This window comes from Piliocolobus tephrosceles, chromosome 3, assembly GCF_002776525.5.
Source record: "Piliocolobus tephrosceles isolate RC106 chromosome 3, ASM277652v3, whole genome shotgun sequence".
Classification (NCBI taxonomy): domain Eukaryota; kingdom Metazoa; phylum Chordata; class Mammalia; order Primates; family Cercopithecidae; genus Piliocolobus; species Piliocolobus tephrosceles.
Window position 1 is genome coordinate 68,234,382 of NC_045436.1, and position 17,479 is coordinate 68,251,860.

The 17,479-nt window shown below is 39.0% G+C and overlaps 1 protein-coding gene across 1 annotated transcript in view; it reads left to right on the forward strand.

Moving 5' to 3' along the window:
• HERC6 (HECT and RLD domain containing E3 ubiquitin protein ligase family member 6) overlaps positions 1 to 17,479 on the forward strand; it is a 61,070-nt gene that overhangs the window by 22,401 nt on the left and 21,190 nt on the right. Inside the window, exons 8-12 of the mRNA XM_026448058.2 lie at positions 303 to 421; positions 992 to 1,051; positions 4,261 to 4,354; positions 8,745 to 8,934; positions 13,040 to 13,194. Of these exons, the coding sequence (XP_026303843.1) occupies positions 303 to 421; positions 992 to 1,051; positions 4,261 to 4,354; positions 8,745 to 8,934; positions 13,040 to 13,194 (618 nt within the window). The remainder of the gene's footprint in view (positions 1 to 302; positions 422 to 991; positions 1,052 to 4,260; positions 4,355 to 8,744; positions 8,935 to 13,039; positions 13,195 to 17,479) is intronic.

Below are 17,479 nucleotides of genomic sequence, written 5' to 3' on the forward strand. Positions count from 1 at the left end.
GGACATGAGTTGTTTCCATCTTTTGGCTATTGTGAATAATGCTGCAATGAATATCTGTTGAAGCCCTGTGTTCATTTTTTTTTTTTTTTTTTTAGTGATGAAACTAAGGCTCAAACCAAGCAAAGTAGCCCAGGCTCAGAGGTGGAATAGCCCTACTGGTCTGACGCCAAAGCTCCTCCCACCAAATGCTACCACCCAAGACGGCAGGGCCTATTTACCACCCATGCCAGATGATTTACTGTATAATTTACTACTGAATGTGTGTGTGTTCCTGATCATTCTTGTTTTTTCCTTCCCTGAAGGATACTAGTTCCACAAGTGCTCCCAGGAAAACCCTGCCAGAAATAAGCCGAATTAGCCAGTCCATGGCAGAAAAATGGATAGCAGTGAAAAGAAGTACTGAATGTGACGTGGCTAAAAGGTGGCTCTGTCTGATAAGTAATAAGCCACTTTTATCTGGTTCTGAGGCTTTGGTAATTTTATCCTAAGATAGAGGTTTTGGTTTTGTTGTGAAGGTATTTGTATTTTGACCATGATTCTCTTCTACATTGTGACTAGGTCATCAATGTACTCATTTATAGGTCATCAATGTACTCATTTATAGATATATGGAGGACATGTGACATCCTAGGTGCCTTACTAGGTGAGGGAGTTGCAGGAGTGAATCAAAAAAGCTCACAAAGCCGTCAATAAGGTGGATTGTTTTCATATATTCATAGTTTATCCTTTGGAGTTTTATGAGTTTTGGTCTTCACAGGGATAGGTTTTAGTTAAACCTACATGACTTGAACAAATCAACTACAAAAGGTTTTGGTGAGATTTAGAAATAATATGAACAAAGTATACCCAGGATTTGGGAGACTCTTAAGAGAGTAGTTATTTTCATTAATAATGATTCCACATCATCATTTACTTATTCAGACATAATAAGATTTTTAAAAGGCATGCTTTATGGTATGTTGTGACTTACCCCTTGTTATTACTTTTACAGTGAAATTAGAATGATATTTTCATCTCCTGCTTGTCTGACGGCGAGTTTTTTAAAGAAAAGGTAATACTTACATAAGATTTACCTTCATTTAAAACACTGGAAAATATTTAAAATGAAATGTTTCAAGTAGGCTTAATTTGCGAATTTTGTTATTCTTGCTCACAAAGTCCAACACAGAGAACTCTGTAGGTCGTTATAGAATTCTTTCATTTTATAAAGTAATTTTCTGTTAGACCACCGTAAGTTATAATTCCTAATTAATATTGTTTACTTCCTTCATACCACTTTACTCTGTTGTCTGACTAGAAGGAATGGTGTTTTTTCAGGATCTTTGTATATATAAGGGATTGACTAAATTTCACATTGCTTTAGTACTTAGAAGCCAAGAGTACACTTTACCATTTTTACTGTGTACGAGCAATTAAAAAATAGATCTTATTTATGTTGTCTTTAACTCACTGCTACAGAAGAAAATCTGATTTCACTCCTATTTGGTTTAACATTTGGTCTGATCCAATAGTTGAAATGATTCCTGTAATGCTCAATATTTGAGTCTTCTATTTCTGCTCCTTCCTCCAAGCTCTCCAATAGGGCACCTGGGTGTAAAAGGGAAGAGAAGGAGAAATAGCAGTGTAAAGGGTCTTAGGCTGTCCTCTGCCTCTTTGGAGACTGATGCCTTGCTGATCTGTCTGCAGCTGGTGTAACTCATATGGATTCTCCTTTGCTTGGTCCTCTCTTGTTAACTTGGCCTTAAGTTTGCTCACTGGTTCAAAATATGGTGATACACATCTCGTATCCACTCCTGGCCACTAGGTGGTACTCACTTAACCCTTGTTGCTATTACTTGCCTTTGTACAACCCCCTTGGCAGTCCCAATAGTTCTTAACCCAGCTGCATTCTCAGTCAGCTTGTGGGACTAGAGGAACTGTTGGATACCAACAATTTCACCTCAGGCTAATTCTTACTGCATGTGGGAAAATCTTTTCTAGGTGAAAATTATTTTCTTCCGAATGTGAAAAAGTATCTTTGCTCATTTCTCAGGAGTGAGGAACTCCTGAGATGTCAAAGGCTGCAAAAGAGAATATATATTTTTTTTTTTTTTTTTGAGGTGGAGTCTCACTCTGTCGCCCGGCCTGGAGTGCAGTGGCCGGATCTCAGCTCACTGCAAGCTCCGCCTCCCGGGTTCACGCCATTCTCCTGCCCCTCAGCCTCCCGAGTAGCTGGGACTATAGGCGCCCGCCACCTCGCCCGGCTAGTTTTTTTGTATTTTTTAGTAGAGACGGGGTTTCACCGTGTTAGCCAGGATGGTCTCGATCTGCTGACCTCGTGATCCGCCCGTCTCGGCCTCCCAAAGTGCTGGGATTACAGGCTTGAGCCACCGCGCCCGGCCATAGAGAATATATTTTAAGGGGGAAATTTATAATGCTTTATTTTAGTACTTGCATAAGTATTTTAGCCCTAATATTACTATCAATCAGTTAATCTAGCAAGGAGAAAATATTTCTTTCTTTTTTATTATTTATTTATTTATTTAGAGACGAAGTCTCACTCTATCGCCCAGGCCAGAGTGCTCGGCTCGCTTGCAACCTCCACCTCCTGAGTTCAAGCTATTCTCCTGCCTCAGCCTCCCAAATAGCTGGGATTACAGGTGTGCGCCACCACACCCAGCTAATTTTTTGTATTTTTTGGTAGAGATGGGGTTTCACCATGTTGACTAGGTTAGTCTCGAACTCGTGACCTCAAGTGATCTACCCACCTCGGCCTCCCAAAGTGCTGGGATTACTGGCATGAGCCACTGCGCCCAGCCTCTTTTTAAAATTTTTATTATTTTTATTTGTATTTTTGAGACAGAGTCTCACTCTGTCACCCAGTCTTGAGTGCAGTGGCATAATTTCTGCTCACTGCAGCCTCCGCCTCCTGGGTTCATGTGATTCTTCCGCCTCAGCCTCCTGAGTTGCTGGGATTACAGGCATGTGCCACCATGCCCAGCTAATTTTTTTGTAGTTTTTGTAGAGATGGGGTTTCACCACGTTGGGCCAGGCTGATCTCGAACTACTGACCTCAAGTGATCCACCCACCTCAGCCTCCCAAAGTACTGAGATTACAGGCCTGAGCCACTATGCCTGGCGTTTTTGTCTGTTTTGTTTTGTTTTGCTTAATGTTTAGAGATGGGGTCTTGCACTGTTGCCCATGCTGTAATGCAGTAGTTCGATCATAGCTCACTGTAGCCTTGAACTCCTGGGCTTGAGCTATCCTCCCACCTCAGCCTTCGGAGTAGCTGAGACTACAGGTGTGCACCACCGTGCCTGGCTAATTTTTATTTTTTTATTTTTTTGTAGAGACAAGGTCTCTTCTATGTTGCCCAGGCTGGTCTCTTGAACTCCTGGCTTCAAGTAATCCTCCCACTTTGGCCTCCCAAAGTGTTGGAATTACAGGCATGACCCACTGCAGCTGGCATACAATATTTGATAATCCATTATTTAAAAATTATTAGGCTTATTGAATGCTGGCCTCTCAAATATCACTAAAACAACTTGTTGATAAGACAGGCCAGAGAGAACAGCACACCTGGACAAAACTTCAGTAGTGTTTCCGAGAGAAAAGACCAGGTCAGAATTTATTGAGAATTGGGAGTCTGGTTTAAGGAGGTCTTTCAATGTGAGAGGGAAGGCTAGAGGTTTGATTTGGACTGGGAAAATGACAACAATCCAGGATGGGTGGAAACAGCAAGGTAAGGATTTTGAGATAAGGGATTCAAAGAATCTTTGGGCACAAACTGTGGATGCTCTCCATTGAAAAGTTAAATGGGTCTTTCAAGATGTTCCCATGATGAACAATTGCCATTTGTCTGGGCAAAAGTTTCCTGGAATAGTAAAGTCATGCTAATAAAAACAGTGGAATTGCAAAGTTCTGTAACTATGAATGGTAAGGAGTGTGGGGGGCAGGTAGTTATAGTTCTTAGTGTGCAAACTGAGTGTGGGGGCAGATGGTTTCCGTTGTCAGATTCAGCACACAAAATTTTATTAATATGGCAGCCCAAACTTGATGTGGCCACTATAGAGATACTAAGTTGTTATCTACTGTCTTTTAACAAGGAGAACATAAACTCACATTTTTTACGTCAAGTAAGTTGATTAGTTTGAAAGGCAAGCTTTGAGAAAAGGTTTGTATCTTATATGTAATAAAATAAAACAATAAATGACATATGAACTTTAGAAATATCCCTTTCCCTATGTTTATGTGGTTTCTTGCATTTCTTGTATCCAAAGAGGAACTGGAGAAACAACTTCCATTGATGTGGACTTAGAAATGGCAAGAGATACCTTCAAGAAGTTAACAGAAAAGGAATGGATTTCTTCCATGGTAATAGCCAATACTTACTTTAGATATAAAACAAATATGATTGCAGTTTATCTTTGTTGGAAGCTGCCCGAAGGGTTCTTCCTGCCCACTGCAGAAACAAAAATCGACTCAATGAGACTATGACATTGTAGTAAAGAAAGAGTTTAATTGACATGAGGCTGGCCATGCCATGTAGGAGATAGAATTATTACTCAAATCAATCTCCCTGAAGGCTCAGACTTACAGCTTAGGGGCTTTTCAAAGATAGTTTGGTGGGCAGGGGGCTAGGGTAGGGGGCATGCTGACTGACTGAGTAAGAGATGAAATCATAGGGAATAGAAACTGTCCTCTTGTGCTAAGTCAGTTCCTGGGTGGGGGCCACAGGACTGGCTGGTGGGTTCAGGTGGGACCATCCAGTTGTCAGAAATGCAAAAACCTGAAAAGACATCTCAAAAGGCCAATCTTAGGTTCTACAATAATGATGTTATTTGCAAGAGTAATTGAGGAAGTTGCAAATCTTATGACCTCTAGATTAATGGCTGATAATTATTTAGAATTCAAGCCCCTCTCATCCTCCTAATTTGGCAGACTTTCGTTAGTTTTACAAAAACAATTCAGTTTTTGGGACAGACTATTATCGTTTAAACTATAAACTAAATTTCTCCCAAAGTTAGCTTGGCTCATGCCCAAGAATGAGAAAAGACAGCCAACCTGTGAGGCTGAAAGCAAGATAGAGTCAACCATGTCAGATTTCTCTTACTGTCATACTTTTGCAAAGGTGGGTTTATGATTGGGGCTGGAAGAGGGGGCTGGTGTTCATTATGAAATTATTGTATTCCAGGTACTTTATTAGGTGCTGACATTTATTTTCTTATTGAATCCTTAAATGTACAATAGGTGAAATATTTTTATTTTCAATATAATCAGAGCAATGCTTGAGAGGTGGATAATCTCTAGCATGGTACAGGAAAAGAGTATTGGTTTGGGAAGCAGGATAACTTTATCCTGGACTGATAAACTAAAAAGCTGCTCCTCTATTCTGAGATGAAACTCACATCTATTCGAGATGAATCTTGAATACTACTTCATCCCTTCTTGATCACATTTTCTTTACCTGTTGAATTCATCTTTAAAATCTATTCCAGTTTAATATTGTGTGATTCTGGGTAGTATTGGGAAGAAAACTTTCTTTTCCTCTACTGACTCAGATTTGAATTGGTGGAAGAGGTCACTGAAAACTAATAATTAACAGAATCTCTTAGTGCTCAGGATGCTGTAACTTAAACAACAGACATTTATTTCTCACAGTTCTGGAGGCTGGGAAGTCCAAGATCAAGGCACCATCAGGTTTGGTGTCTGGTGGGGGCCCACTTCTTCGTTCATAGATGACCATATTTTCAGTGTCCTCACATGGCAGCATGAACCCCAAATATCTAAGACAGGTCTTAGTTAATTTAGAAAGTTTATTTTGCCAAGGGTGAGGACACACGCCCGTGACACAACCTCAGGAGGTCCTGACGACATGTGGCCAAGGTGGTTGGAGCACAGTTTGGTTTTATACATTTTCAGGAGACACGACACATCAATCCACATATATAAGATGAACATTGGTTTGGTCTGGAAAGCAGGACAACTCAAAGCAGGGAAGGGCCTTCCAGGTCTTAGGTAGATAGAAGAAAAATGGTTGCATGCTTTCGAGTTTCTGATTAGCCTCTCCAAAAAAGGCATCAGATATGTATCTATCTCAGTGAACAGAAGGGTGACTGAATAGAATGGGAGGCAGGTTTGCACTAAGCAGTTCCCAGCTTGACTTTTCCCTTTAGCTTGGTGATTTTGAGACCCAAGATTTATTTTCCTTTCACAGCAAAAAGGGCAAGGAATCTCTCTGGGGTCTCTTTTTAAGGGCACTAATCCCATTCATGAGAGCTCCAATCTTGTGACCTAATTGCCTACCAAAGGCCCCACCTCTTACTACTGTCATATTGGGGGTTACGATTTTAATATATGAATTTTGGGGAATGCATTTAGCCTATAGCACAGGAGGAAAAATACAAGTTTTGTATGCTTGCATGTGGAGCATTCAGATGAAGAGGCTCCCTGAACAGCTTGGGATAAGAATTTATAAAGCAACTTAGTGGAGGAAAGGGAGAATGGAGAAAGGGCTCCTATGGAAAGAACAAATGGGATTTTACGGAGACAGATGGAAGGTATGACAGTTTGTGAGAATTTTTGTTTATGCAATTTCTCCCCCACATGCAAGGGTCTGAATGGTCTCCTTTTTAGCAGTGTATCTCCTCAGTGGGGGATGTACAGAGCTTCATTCTAGAAGAGCTCTGCATTAGTTAGATAAAAGAAGCTCCAAAAAGGCATCTCAAAGTCTTCAGTTAGTAAAATAATCTTTATACCATTTTGATGGGTCTGAGTGGGTCCTTATACTTGGAAGGGAAAGGGGGAAAGTGTTCCTTAATGTGTAGTGGATATACTATTTTCATTTTCAAGATGAAGTGATAATAGCAAATATGAAGTATATTTTTAAACGAATTTTTAGGTGATATGGGAGATAATTTGGGGTGCTGTTCCCCATGTGAGTTCCCAGGGACATTAGTTTCATTAAAAAAACCATAAAAAGGGTTCTTAATGAAAAAACTTTGGGAACACTCTCTACTATTATGGAGTCACGATATGCACATTAGGAAATCAAAGATTCTGTGATGTCATACACTAAAAGAAATCTCTTTTGACCCTATTTTTCTTGGATTTATTTGCATTGCGATGCTATTTTCTAGCATAACACCTACTGGCATTCCACAGAAATCATATTCTGCTAGACATGTGAAAAAGCAAATTTTAAGAATTTTAATGTAATAAAAACAATATATAGTACATCACAGTTTATTGTTGTATATATCACTTATTTACCCTTATGACATGAGAGGAAAACACTGTAATTACAGAGTATAGATCTATCAGGTCGAGGAAATATGGCTAGCTGCTATAACAAACAACTTTGAAATTTCAGTGGCTTAACACAATAAAATATTTTCCAACATCTTAGTCCAACGAGGGTTGGAGGTCAGAGGCATCTTTGCACAGGTTCATTCAGGGCTGACTCAGGCTTCTTTCCAGCATCTCTAGGCCCTGGGGCTGTAAAATCCTCCACTCAGTCTTTTGGTTTTGCTAGCAGATGAGGGAAGTGAGTATGGAAGTTCCCATGAGAGATTTCAGTGGCCTGGCCTTAATGTGTCACACACCACTTTCTCCCACATAGGTGAGCTAGGACTCAGTCACATGGCCCTGCCTAACTGCAGAGGAGCCGGGGGCTGCCATCTTCCTATAAACCCAGGAGGAAAAAGAAAAACGACTGGCAAGGTGAACATACGGCATTTTCTCTGCCATGGTAGATTTTACTACTATGGTAGTGCCATGGTCACTTTCTAATCGAGTAACCTCTTTCCTCTAACTTCCTCTGAGTCTCTCCTTGCTCATCTGTAAAAACAAGGTAAAAAACAAATAAAGCAAAAATTACAAGATTATCAGTAAGATTAAATAAAATGATTTACATGAGATCACCTGACACATTGTAAGTACTCAATGAATGTTCAAACAAATATAAAGGATACCATACAAGTTTATTCCCACTAATATATTTTTATATACATCCTATTTTAAAAGTTTACTTCTGGGCCAGGTACATTGGCTCATGCCTATAATCCTAGCACTTTGGGAGGCCAAGGTGGGAGTATCACCTGAGCCCAAGAGTTTGAAACTGGCCGGGGCAACATAGTGAGACTCCATCTCTACAAGTAATTTTCCAAAATGAGCTGGCTGTGGCAGTGCATTCCACTCACGAGTCTGAGGTGGGAGGATTGCCTGAACCCAGGAGATTGAGGCTGCAGTGAGCTATGATTAAGCCATTACACTCAGGTAAAACTTCACCTCTGGATGAAATAAATAATATAAAAATTTAGAGCTATTTTTCACTGCACATTTTTCTACTGATATATGAAAAAACAGAAAGAAAGAAAGAAATGGATATTGTGTGAGGGGGCGGGGACAGCTCTTCCTTCTAGAAGGAGGAATACTACTGTGACCTGCATACTACATTGCTTTTGAAGGACTTTGTGTTCGTTTTGAATCCATAATTCACTCAGTATATCCATGCTCATGGGATTTCACTTTATTTTCTTCAGGGAGCCTGATATAAAATGAGGAGGATGGCTCTCATGTACTATATCAGGGGCATTTGGGATGGAAGGATTGATGGAATCTCATCAATAGGTTTCAGAATGGCTAAGTGATTATTCTAATTGGAACATGGTGGAGTGAGACCCTTAATTTAATAGCTTGCTTCTCACAATCCTCTGTATCTAATATATCCTGGGTCTGTTCCCTGATCCTATTTCGACCATAGATAACTACATGTCTCGAGGATGATCTGCTCAGAGCTCTTCCATGCCGTTCTCCACACCAAGAAGCTTTATCAGTTTTCCTCCTGCTCCCAGAATGTCCTGTGATGCATGATTCTAAGAACTGGAAGAACCTGGTGGTTCCATTTGCAAAGGCTGTGTGTGAAATGAGTAAACAATCTTTACAAGTCCTAAGTAAGTTTTGTGTCACTTTATCTGTACTCTCAATATAGAGTTACTTTCTGAAGTAGACATTGTAGCAAATTTTGGATAGAAGATTTCAAAATAGACAAGTATTTGAGAACATGGTATGTGAATTGTTGAAAAGATTAATCATCTAAAGCTATTATAACTATTACTTTTATCATACAAAGCAGGTGTAGTTTTTAGACTTGGATGTGGCTTTGACATCAGAGTTTGGTAGTTATAAAGTATTCAATCAAGATAAATCCATACTTTAAAATTTTTTGCTCATGTTATTTTGAGACTTTAGACATTTTGATCAGAGATGATGAAAAACAAAAACTTTATGTTATTATTTACTTTATTCAGTACTGTTATGTCCTTTTATAGTTTTTAGCGAATATTGAAAGTTCAGTGATTACCCAATAACCCAATGGGGGTACACATGTTTATATACCCTTCTACATAGAGGAGAGGGGAGGTAGGGAATGTAGACAATTCTTTTGAGAAGTAGTAAATCACTGTTTGGGAGAATGAGTGGACCCAGGAAACAGAAATTAACTTGTAAATGATTCTCCTTGGAATTGGAATGGGCCTGAGAGGCAGGCATTATCTTTTAAAGAAGTACATCTAGGTGTGGTTACATTCCTCAGTCGTCTTCTCTGTGACAGATAATGAAATTTCAGAGATAGCATGAAAGCCAATTCTTTCCTCTGTAGTGGGTCCAGTCTTAAGGTAGATAAGGGAGTGTCAGAGAAAAGCCTCTTCCAGCATCTGCTGACCTTCAGGGGCCTTTAACTTAAAATAATCAGTATACCCGGGTGCCATATTTTGGGGCAAATTTCCCTGGGCTCCTTCACTTAAGAGGTACAGAGGGCCAGGCATTGTGGCTTACACCTTAATCCTAGCATTTTGGGAGACCAAGGTGAGAGGCTCTTTTGAGCCCAGGAGGTTGAGGACAGCCTGGGCAACATAGTGAGACCCCGTCTCTACCAGATTTTTTTTTTTTTAAATCAGTCATGCATGGTGGCACACACCTGTGGTCCCAGCCACTTGGAGGCTGAGGCGGGAGGATCACTTGAGCCCAGGAGTTTAAGGCTGTATTACTGGAAAGGGGTCCCAATCCAGACCCCAAACAAGGGTTCTTAGATCTCACACAAGAAATAATTCAGGAAGCATCTATAGAGTAAAGTGAAAGTAAATTTATTACGAAAGTAGAATAAAAGAATGGCTACTCCATAGGCAGAGCAGCCCCGCAGGCTGCTGGTTGCCCATTTTTATGGTTATTTCTTGATTATATGCTGAACAAGGGGTAGATTATTCATACCTCCCCTTTTCAGATCATATAGGGTAACTTCCTGACATTGCCATGGCATTTGTAAACTGTCATGGTGCTGGTGAAAGTATAGCAGTGAGGACGACCAGAGGTCACTCTCGTTGCCATCTTGGTTTTGGTGGATTCTAGCCGGCTTCTGTACTGCAAGCTGTTTTATCATCAAGGTCTTTTATGACCTGTAGCTTGTGCTGACCTCTGATCTCATTCTGTCATCTAGAATGCCTAACTGTCTAGGAATGTAGCCCAGTAAGTCTCAGCCTTATTTTACCCAGCCCCTATTCAAGATGGAGTTGCTCTGGTTCAAATGCCTCTGACAGCTACAGTAAGCTATCAGCATACCACTGCACTCCAGCCTGGGTGACAGAGCAAGACCCTACCTCAAAGAAAAATAAAAAGGTACAGAGGATATGTACAATGAAAGGTAAGCCACCCAGTTCGCCTCCCAGAAGTGGCTACAGGTTCTAGTTTCTTGTATAACCTTTGAAAGATATTGCATACATAGAAACATACAAATGTATTACTTCTGTTTTTAATGGTAGCAAACTATTAAAGTTCCTCTTTCACAACGTGCTTTCTCCCACTAAACATGATATCATGGAGATTATTCCATTAGAGAATCTATAGAACTGCCTCATTCTATTTAATGGTTGAAGAATGTTCTATTGTGAAGCATTTCACTGTACATATATAAATTCACACATGCAGGAAAAATTCCAGAAAGCAAAATCACTGAGTCAAATTGTATGTATATTTTTATTTTGAGATATTTGCCAAATGACCCTCCACAGAGTCAGGGTCATCATGTCACCCAACTTGAAGTGGTTGTCATTCACACTGATGTCTGTATAAATTGCACCTCTAGAGTTGGGAAACCTGTCAGCACTGACAAAGGATATATCAATTTACATTTCATCAGTGAATATGAGAATATCGGTCCACATACTTTCCAACTATGTTATCAAACTTTGATCTTTGCCATTCTGAGGAAAAAAAACCTTTTAATTTTAAGTTGAATTTTTCTTATTAAGAGTGAGGTTGTGCTGTTTTTTTGTATATCACAGATCACTTTGTATATCATATTCTGTGAACTCTTATTATAGGACAATCAGGTTTGATTTCCTGTTGCACAGTAATAGACCAATACACTGAAACAGTAGGAGTTGATGCAGAGAAAGAGTTTAATACTTGTAGGGCAACCAAATGAGGAGATAAAAGGAAACCTCAAATATGCCTTATCAAGAGGTTTGTGGACAGGGTTTTTAAGGGGTCTGGACACAGGTGATGGCCTAAAGTGTGGTGATCACTGATTGGTTGAGAAGTGGGAGGTGAAGTCAGGGATAGGGAGATGAAGAAACTGCATTCCAGCACTGAGTCGGTTCCTTAATGGGGGTCTTCAGACCAGTTGATGTCAGTCATTCTGCTGGAATTCAGGATCTGAAAAATGCCTTAAATAATTATTGGGTAAAAAGGTCCAGTGTCAGAATTTTATCTGTAGGAACAATGGGAAAGCAGGTGCTCAGTGTGCTGTGTGACTCTGGGTTAGTTAATCAGCTCAGGGAAGTGGGTTGAAGTGCACCAGCACACTCCAGTCAATTGACCTTGTCAATAACCATAATTCTGCATAAAGCCTGGCTTATAATTTCCATTAACTCTGTGAGAGTGGTTTTACTATTGTTCTTCCTTCTTTGCGCTTTTCCCATTGGTTGTTAGTATTTTTCTGTTTTATTTTAGGAGCTTCTAAATTATGAAGGCAATTAATCCTTTATCAATAATATGAATTGCAAGTATTTAGGCTATTAAAAAATGTTTTTTACTTTGTGGTATTTTTGCTATGCAGAATTATTTTAAACAATTTTAATGTAGCCTACTATATTAATATTTTCTTCTATGGTTTCTAGATTTGGGGTCATACTTCAAAAATAATTTATAACTAAAATAATTCCCATCCTCCTACTACAATTTTTATTATTTCATTTTTATGTTTAAATATTTGATCCATATGAAGTTTATCTTGATTAAACATTATTTTTTCTAAATCAGTTTCCAGTTTTCCCCACATATTTATTGAATCTTTTTCATTCCCACTAATATGCAATGCCACATTTATTATATATTAAAGTTTCGTGTGTATTTGAGTCTACTTATGGAATCTCTACGTGTTTGCTTTTCATATATCTGGGTAATACTGTTTTAATTACATTTGCTTGATAGTGTATTTTAACATCAAATGGATTTGTTTTCTGAGAGTTGTTTTGAGAATTTAAAGGTTCCACATTCCAAATCCATGTTGCAATCCAGTAATATTAAAATATAATTATTGGCTATTTTAAAAAGTACATGGCCATGTACCAGGTGTTCATAAAATCTAAAAACATAGATAATATTTTTCATTTTTTGCCGATTAAAAGTGTCCTTGATGCCATTGTGTTTGTGTATTCACCTATGTATGTTTTCAGACTTTACCGATACCCTATACAATTGTCAGTTTGAAAATCGTGAAGTCAATCAATTAAGTATAAATGTGAGCCATTAACCAGTTTCTTCAAATCTTGAATTTGAGCTTTTTTACATTCTAATAATACTTAATAAGGGAAAAAATTTCCACATCTGTGAGCAGTAACTGTTGTGCAGGATATACTTTAAAAATATTTATAAATTATGCCATCAGAAATGTAAAATATTATTTTACATTATATTACAATATTAAAGAACCCACTAGAAACAGGGATTTGGGGGGTAGTAGGAAAAACATATTTATAATGGCTAATTTTACACCCCCAGAGAAGTGTTGGGCATTTTTGCAAGAATCTTCTCTGAACCCACTGATCCAGATGCTTAAAGCAGCCATCATCTCTCAGCTACTTCATTGGACTGAAACCGAACAGGATCACTGTAATGTTAAAGCTCTTTTAGGAATGTTGAAAGAACTGCATAAGGTAAGGGTTATTCTAAAGGAATGTATGTACTGTTTTATTTAATCAAAATCCCTTAAGTCTCAACCAACTGGACTTCTAAGAAGTCAAATAAAAATTATGAGGAGTCAAATGTTTTTTAAAGGAATGTAGAAAAGGGAAATGTTTGGCATAAAACAATTAGGGATTTAAAAGTTGAGAAACTTTAGGAGGACTTAAGATGTTTTGTAATGGACTTCTTTCATTAAGAAAAAGTACACTGCACTTGTAATTCTAGCTACTCTGGAAACTGAGGTGGGAGGATGGCTTGAGCCCAGGAATTTGAGGCTGCAATGAACTATGACTGTGCCACTGTACCCCAGCCTGGGTGACAGAGCAAAACCACATTTCTTAAAACAAAAGTAAAGTACACTGAAGATACTGCTACATGTAACAACATACAACAACATGGATGAATCTCATCAACACAGTGATGAACAAAAAACACACCAAAAATTACACTGTCTTCTTTTATAAGACTTTTAAGAACAAGCACAGCTAATCTATAATGACAGAAAGCAGAATGGTGTTACCTCTTGGGAAGGGCAACTGGCTTGGAAGGAGCATAGGGGAGCATCCTGGGACCTGCTAGAAATGTTCCATGTCTTCACCTGGACAGTACTTACCCAAGTGAGTATGTGTATAAAAGCTCACCAAGTTGCACATTTAAGCTTTATGCACTTAGTCAATGTATGTTGACTAAGAGACAGAGCTAGACTCTGTCTCAAAGAAAAAAAAAAAAAACCCCAGAATCACATAGAAAAACCCTCCCTGAAACTAGGAGTGAGCCAAAAGACCAAAAAATGACTAGGACAAACCCAGCTTAATGAGTAGATGTATCTATTAGGACTTACACACAGGGTACTCCTGGACTCCTGGATGGCAACAGGACAGCTCTAGAGATCTGTGCTGCCTCCCATCTCTAAACTGCTTTCAAGTGAATTTTCTGGCTCAAAGAGCTACAGTGTTTGAACCATGAGACTGTTTATCTTGGCAGGTTCTCAGATACTCTCCAGGATGTTTGGGTTCTCAGGGACACCTGCTCCTCAGCTGGGCACCATGGCCTTGGCTCATTGCCTGGCACTCAGGGTTACAGCACTGGATACACACCCTTAAGTAACTTGGTGGGGGACTTATCACACTACACATGTGTGATTTTTTTTTTTTTCTTTGAGACAGAGTCTAGCTCTGTTGCCCAGGTTGGAGTACAGTGGTGTGACCTTGGCTCGCTGCAACCTCTCCCTCCTGGGTTCAAGAGATTCACCTGCCTCAGCCTCCCGAATAGCTGGGATTACAGGCACCTGCCACCACACTCAGCTAATTTTCGTATTTTTAATAGAGACAGGATTTCACCATGTTGGCCAGGCTTGTCTCGAACTCCTGACCTCAAGTGATCCACCTACGTGAGCCACCATGCCCAGCCCAAATATGTGATTTATAAATGAAACATATATGTTTTATTTGTAACTTAGTAAAAATTAAATAGAAAGGAAGAAAAGTTCACCAAGGACTATGGCCAGAACAAAGAAAGGGCCCAATGGATACTGTTATATCAACTCAGTCTGTCTATATCAGAATATTTGCTAAATCCTACTGTAGAAATATCAAATGAGGCCATTAGGATTTGGTGTCCACATTCTCTATGGCCATGTCAACATCAGGGTCACCAAGAATGCAAAGTCTGTTTTAGTAGAGTTACCTAGAGTCAGTGGTATCTAGAAGTCACTGGGCTTGGTTACATCATCCTCATTCTGCTTTGGGTGGTAGTCCCAATAAATAGAAATCGGACTCTTGACTAGATCTAAAGATGGACATAAGCGTGTTACAGATGAGTATCTGAATTCCCACAGTGATCAGTGATTCACAGAAGATCTCTTAAATTCCGGAGATGTAGATCAGAGTAATGAGCACTAATGTCTAAGGCAGCTAGGGCAGCACTTCTCAAACTTTAATATGCATTAATATACCTGAGAGCTTGTTAAAAAATTCAGATTCTGATCCAGTAGGCCTGGGGTGGTGCCTAAGATTCTGAGAGACTCTTAAGTGATGTCATTGCTGATACTGGAAGAATTTATGCTTTGGTGTTCTTGTACCTAGGAAGAAAAGCTATTAAACTAATTAATAATGAATTAGTAATTAAGACCATTACACTGTAATTTACTGTCTTAAGCTGCAATTAATAAACATAATATTTGGTCTTGGTTCTGGAATGGTCTCTAGTTTTGTGGACAATTGGAAGACGATATTCGTTTTACTAATGTGATAGAGAAAGCATAATATTAGGTCATGCTAACTTCAGATGTACATCCTAGGACCTCTCTCTTCCCCTCTCCCTCTCCCTCTGCCTCTGCCTCTGCCTCTGCCTCTGCCTCTCCCTCACCCTCCCCTCTCCTCCCCTTTCCCCTCTCCCCTCTCCCATCTCCTCTCTCTCTCTCTATCTGTCTCTCTCTCGGCATTTTTCTTTTTTGGTTTCATTCTCTCTTACTATATATAGGGTGTCAGACTAGGGCACTGTTTCTTACACTAACTTTTGTTTTCCTTCTAGGTTAAATTTACTTCTTAATAAAATACACCTCTTTCCCTGGTGCTTTTTAGTACTCCTTGTATTGAAAATCAAGTATTCATTTGGCTGTTAATCTATCCTTGTACCTGTACAACACCGTACAAGTTTCTGTATCTTTATAATAAATATTGATATGTGATAGAGTAAGTTTCAACTTTTATCTTCTCCTTCAGTATTATTGTTGAACTTAAATATTAACTTTACAATTACCTTTTTGTTCCAATTCTACAAATTCCATTTGATTGTGTCTTTGACCTGGTAGTGATTGGAGACAGAATGACAACTTTACATTATTGAGTCTTCTAAGACTGATCATGATATAGCTCTCGATTTCGTTCTTCTTCAGTTTCTTACAAAAATATGTTATGGTGTTCTATGTAGAAGCCTTGTGGTCTTTTATTAGATATATCATGAGTACTTGATATTTTATGTGATTATGTATCTTTTTAAAACAGATTTATTGAGATATAATTCTCCCATTTAAAATATACAATGTCATGCCTGTAATCCCAGCACTTTAGGAAGCTGGGGTGGAAAGATTGCTTGAGCTACGCAGTTCAAGACCGGCCTGGGCAACATAGTGAGACCTTGTCTCTATTTTTTTAAAAATAAAAATAAATAAATAAATAAAATGTGCAATGTAATATTTTTTAGTATATTCATGGAGTTGTATAACCTTTACCACAATCAACTTTACAACATTTTTATCACCCAAAATGAAGCCCTATACCATTAGTAGTCACTCCCCATTCCCCTTCAACTCCCATCCCCTTACTCTCACCCCAGCCCTAGGCAATCACTAATCTACTTTCTGTCTCTACAGATTTGCCTATTCTGGACATTTTATGTAAATGGAATCACACATTATGTAGTCTATTGCAACTAGCTTTTTTCACTTAGCATAATGTTTTCGAGGTTCATCTATGTTGGAGTATGTATGAATACTTCATTCTTTTTTATTGATGAATAATATAATGCATTGCATGAAATACCACATTTTATATATCCCTTCCTCAATTGATGGGTATTTGGGTTATTTCCCCTCTTTGGCTATTATGAATAATGTCACTATTTAAATGTCTGTACAAATTTTTGTGTAGACATATGTTTTCATTTCCTGTATATACCCAAGAGTGGGATTGCTGGGTCATATGGCAACTCCAGTTTAATCTTGTGAGGAACCAGCAGACTGTTTTCCAAAGCAGCTGCACCAGCAATGTATGACAGTTCTAGTTTCTCCACATTCTTTTTTTTTTTTTTTTTTTTTTTTTTTTGGAGACAGATTCTTGCTCTGTTGCCCAGGCTGGAATGCAGTGGCACGATCTTGGCTCACTGCCACCTCCACCTCCCAGGTTCAAGCGATTCTCCTTCCTTAGCCTCCCATGTAGCTGGCATTACAGGTGTACATGTACACCCCATGCCCCGCTAATTTTTGTATTTTTGTAGAGACAGGGTTTTACCATGTTGGCCAGACTGGTCCCGAACTCCCTACCTCAAGTAATCCACCCACCTCAGTCTTTCAAAGTGCTAGGATTACAGGCATAAGCCACCGCACCCGACCACTCTTCCACATTCTTGCCAACACTTGTTATTATCTGTCATTTGGATTATAGTCATTCTAGTGAGTGGGAAATGGTATCTCCTTGTGATTTTGACTTGTATCTCCTTGATGGCTAATGATGTTGAGCTTTTCATATGCTTATTGCC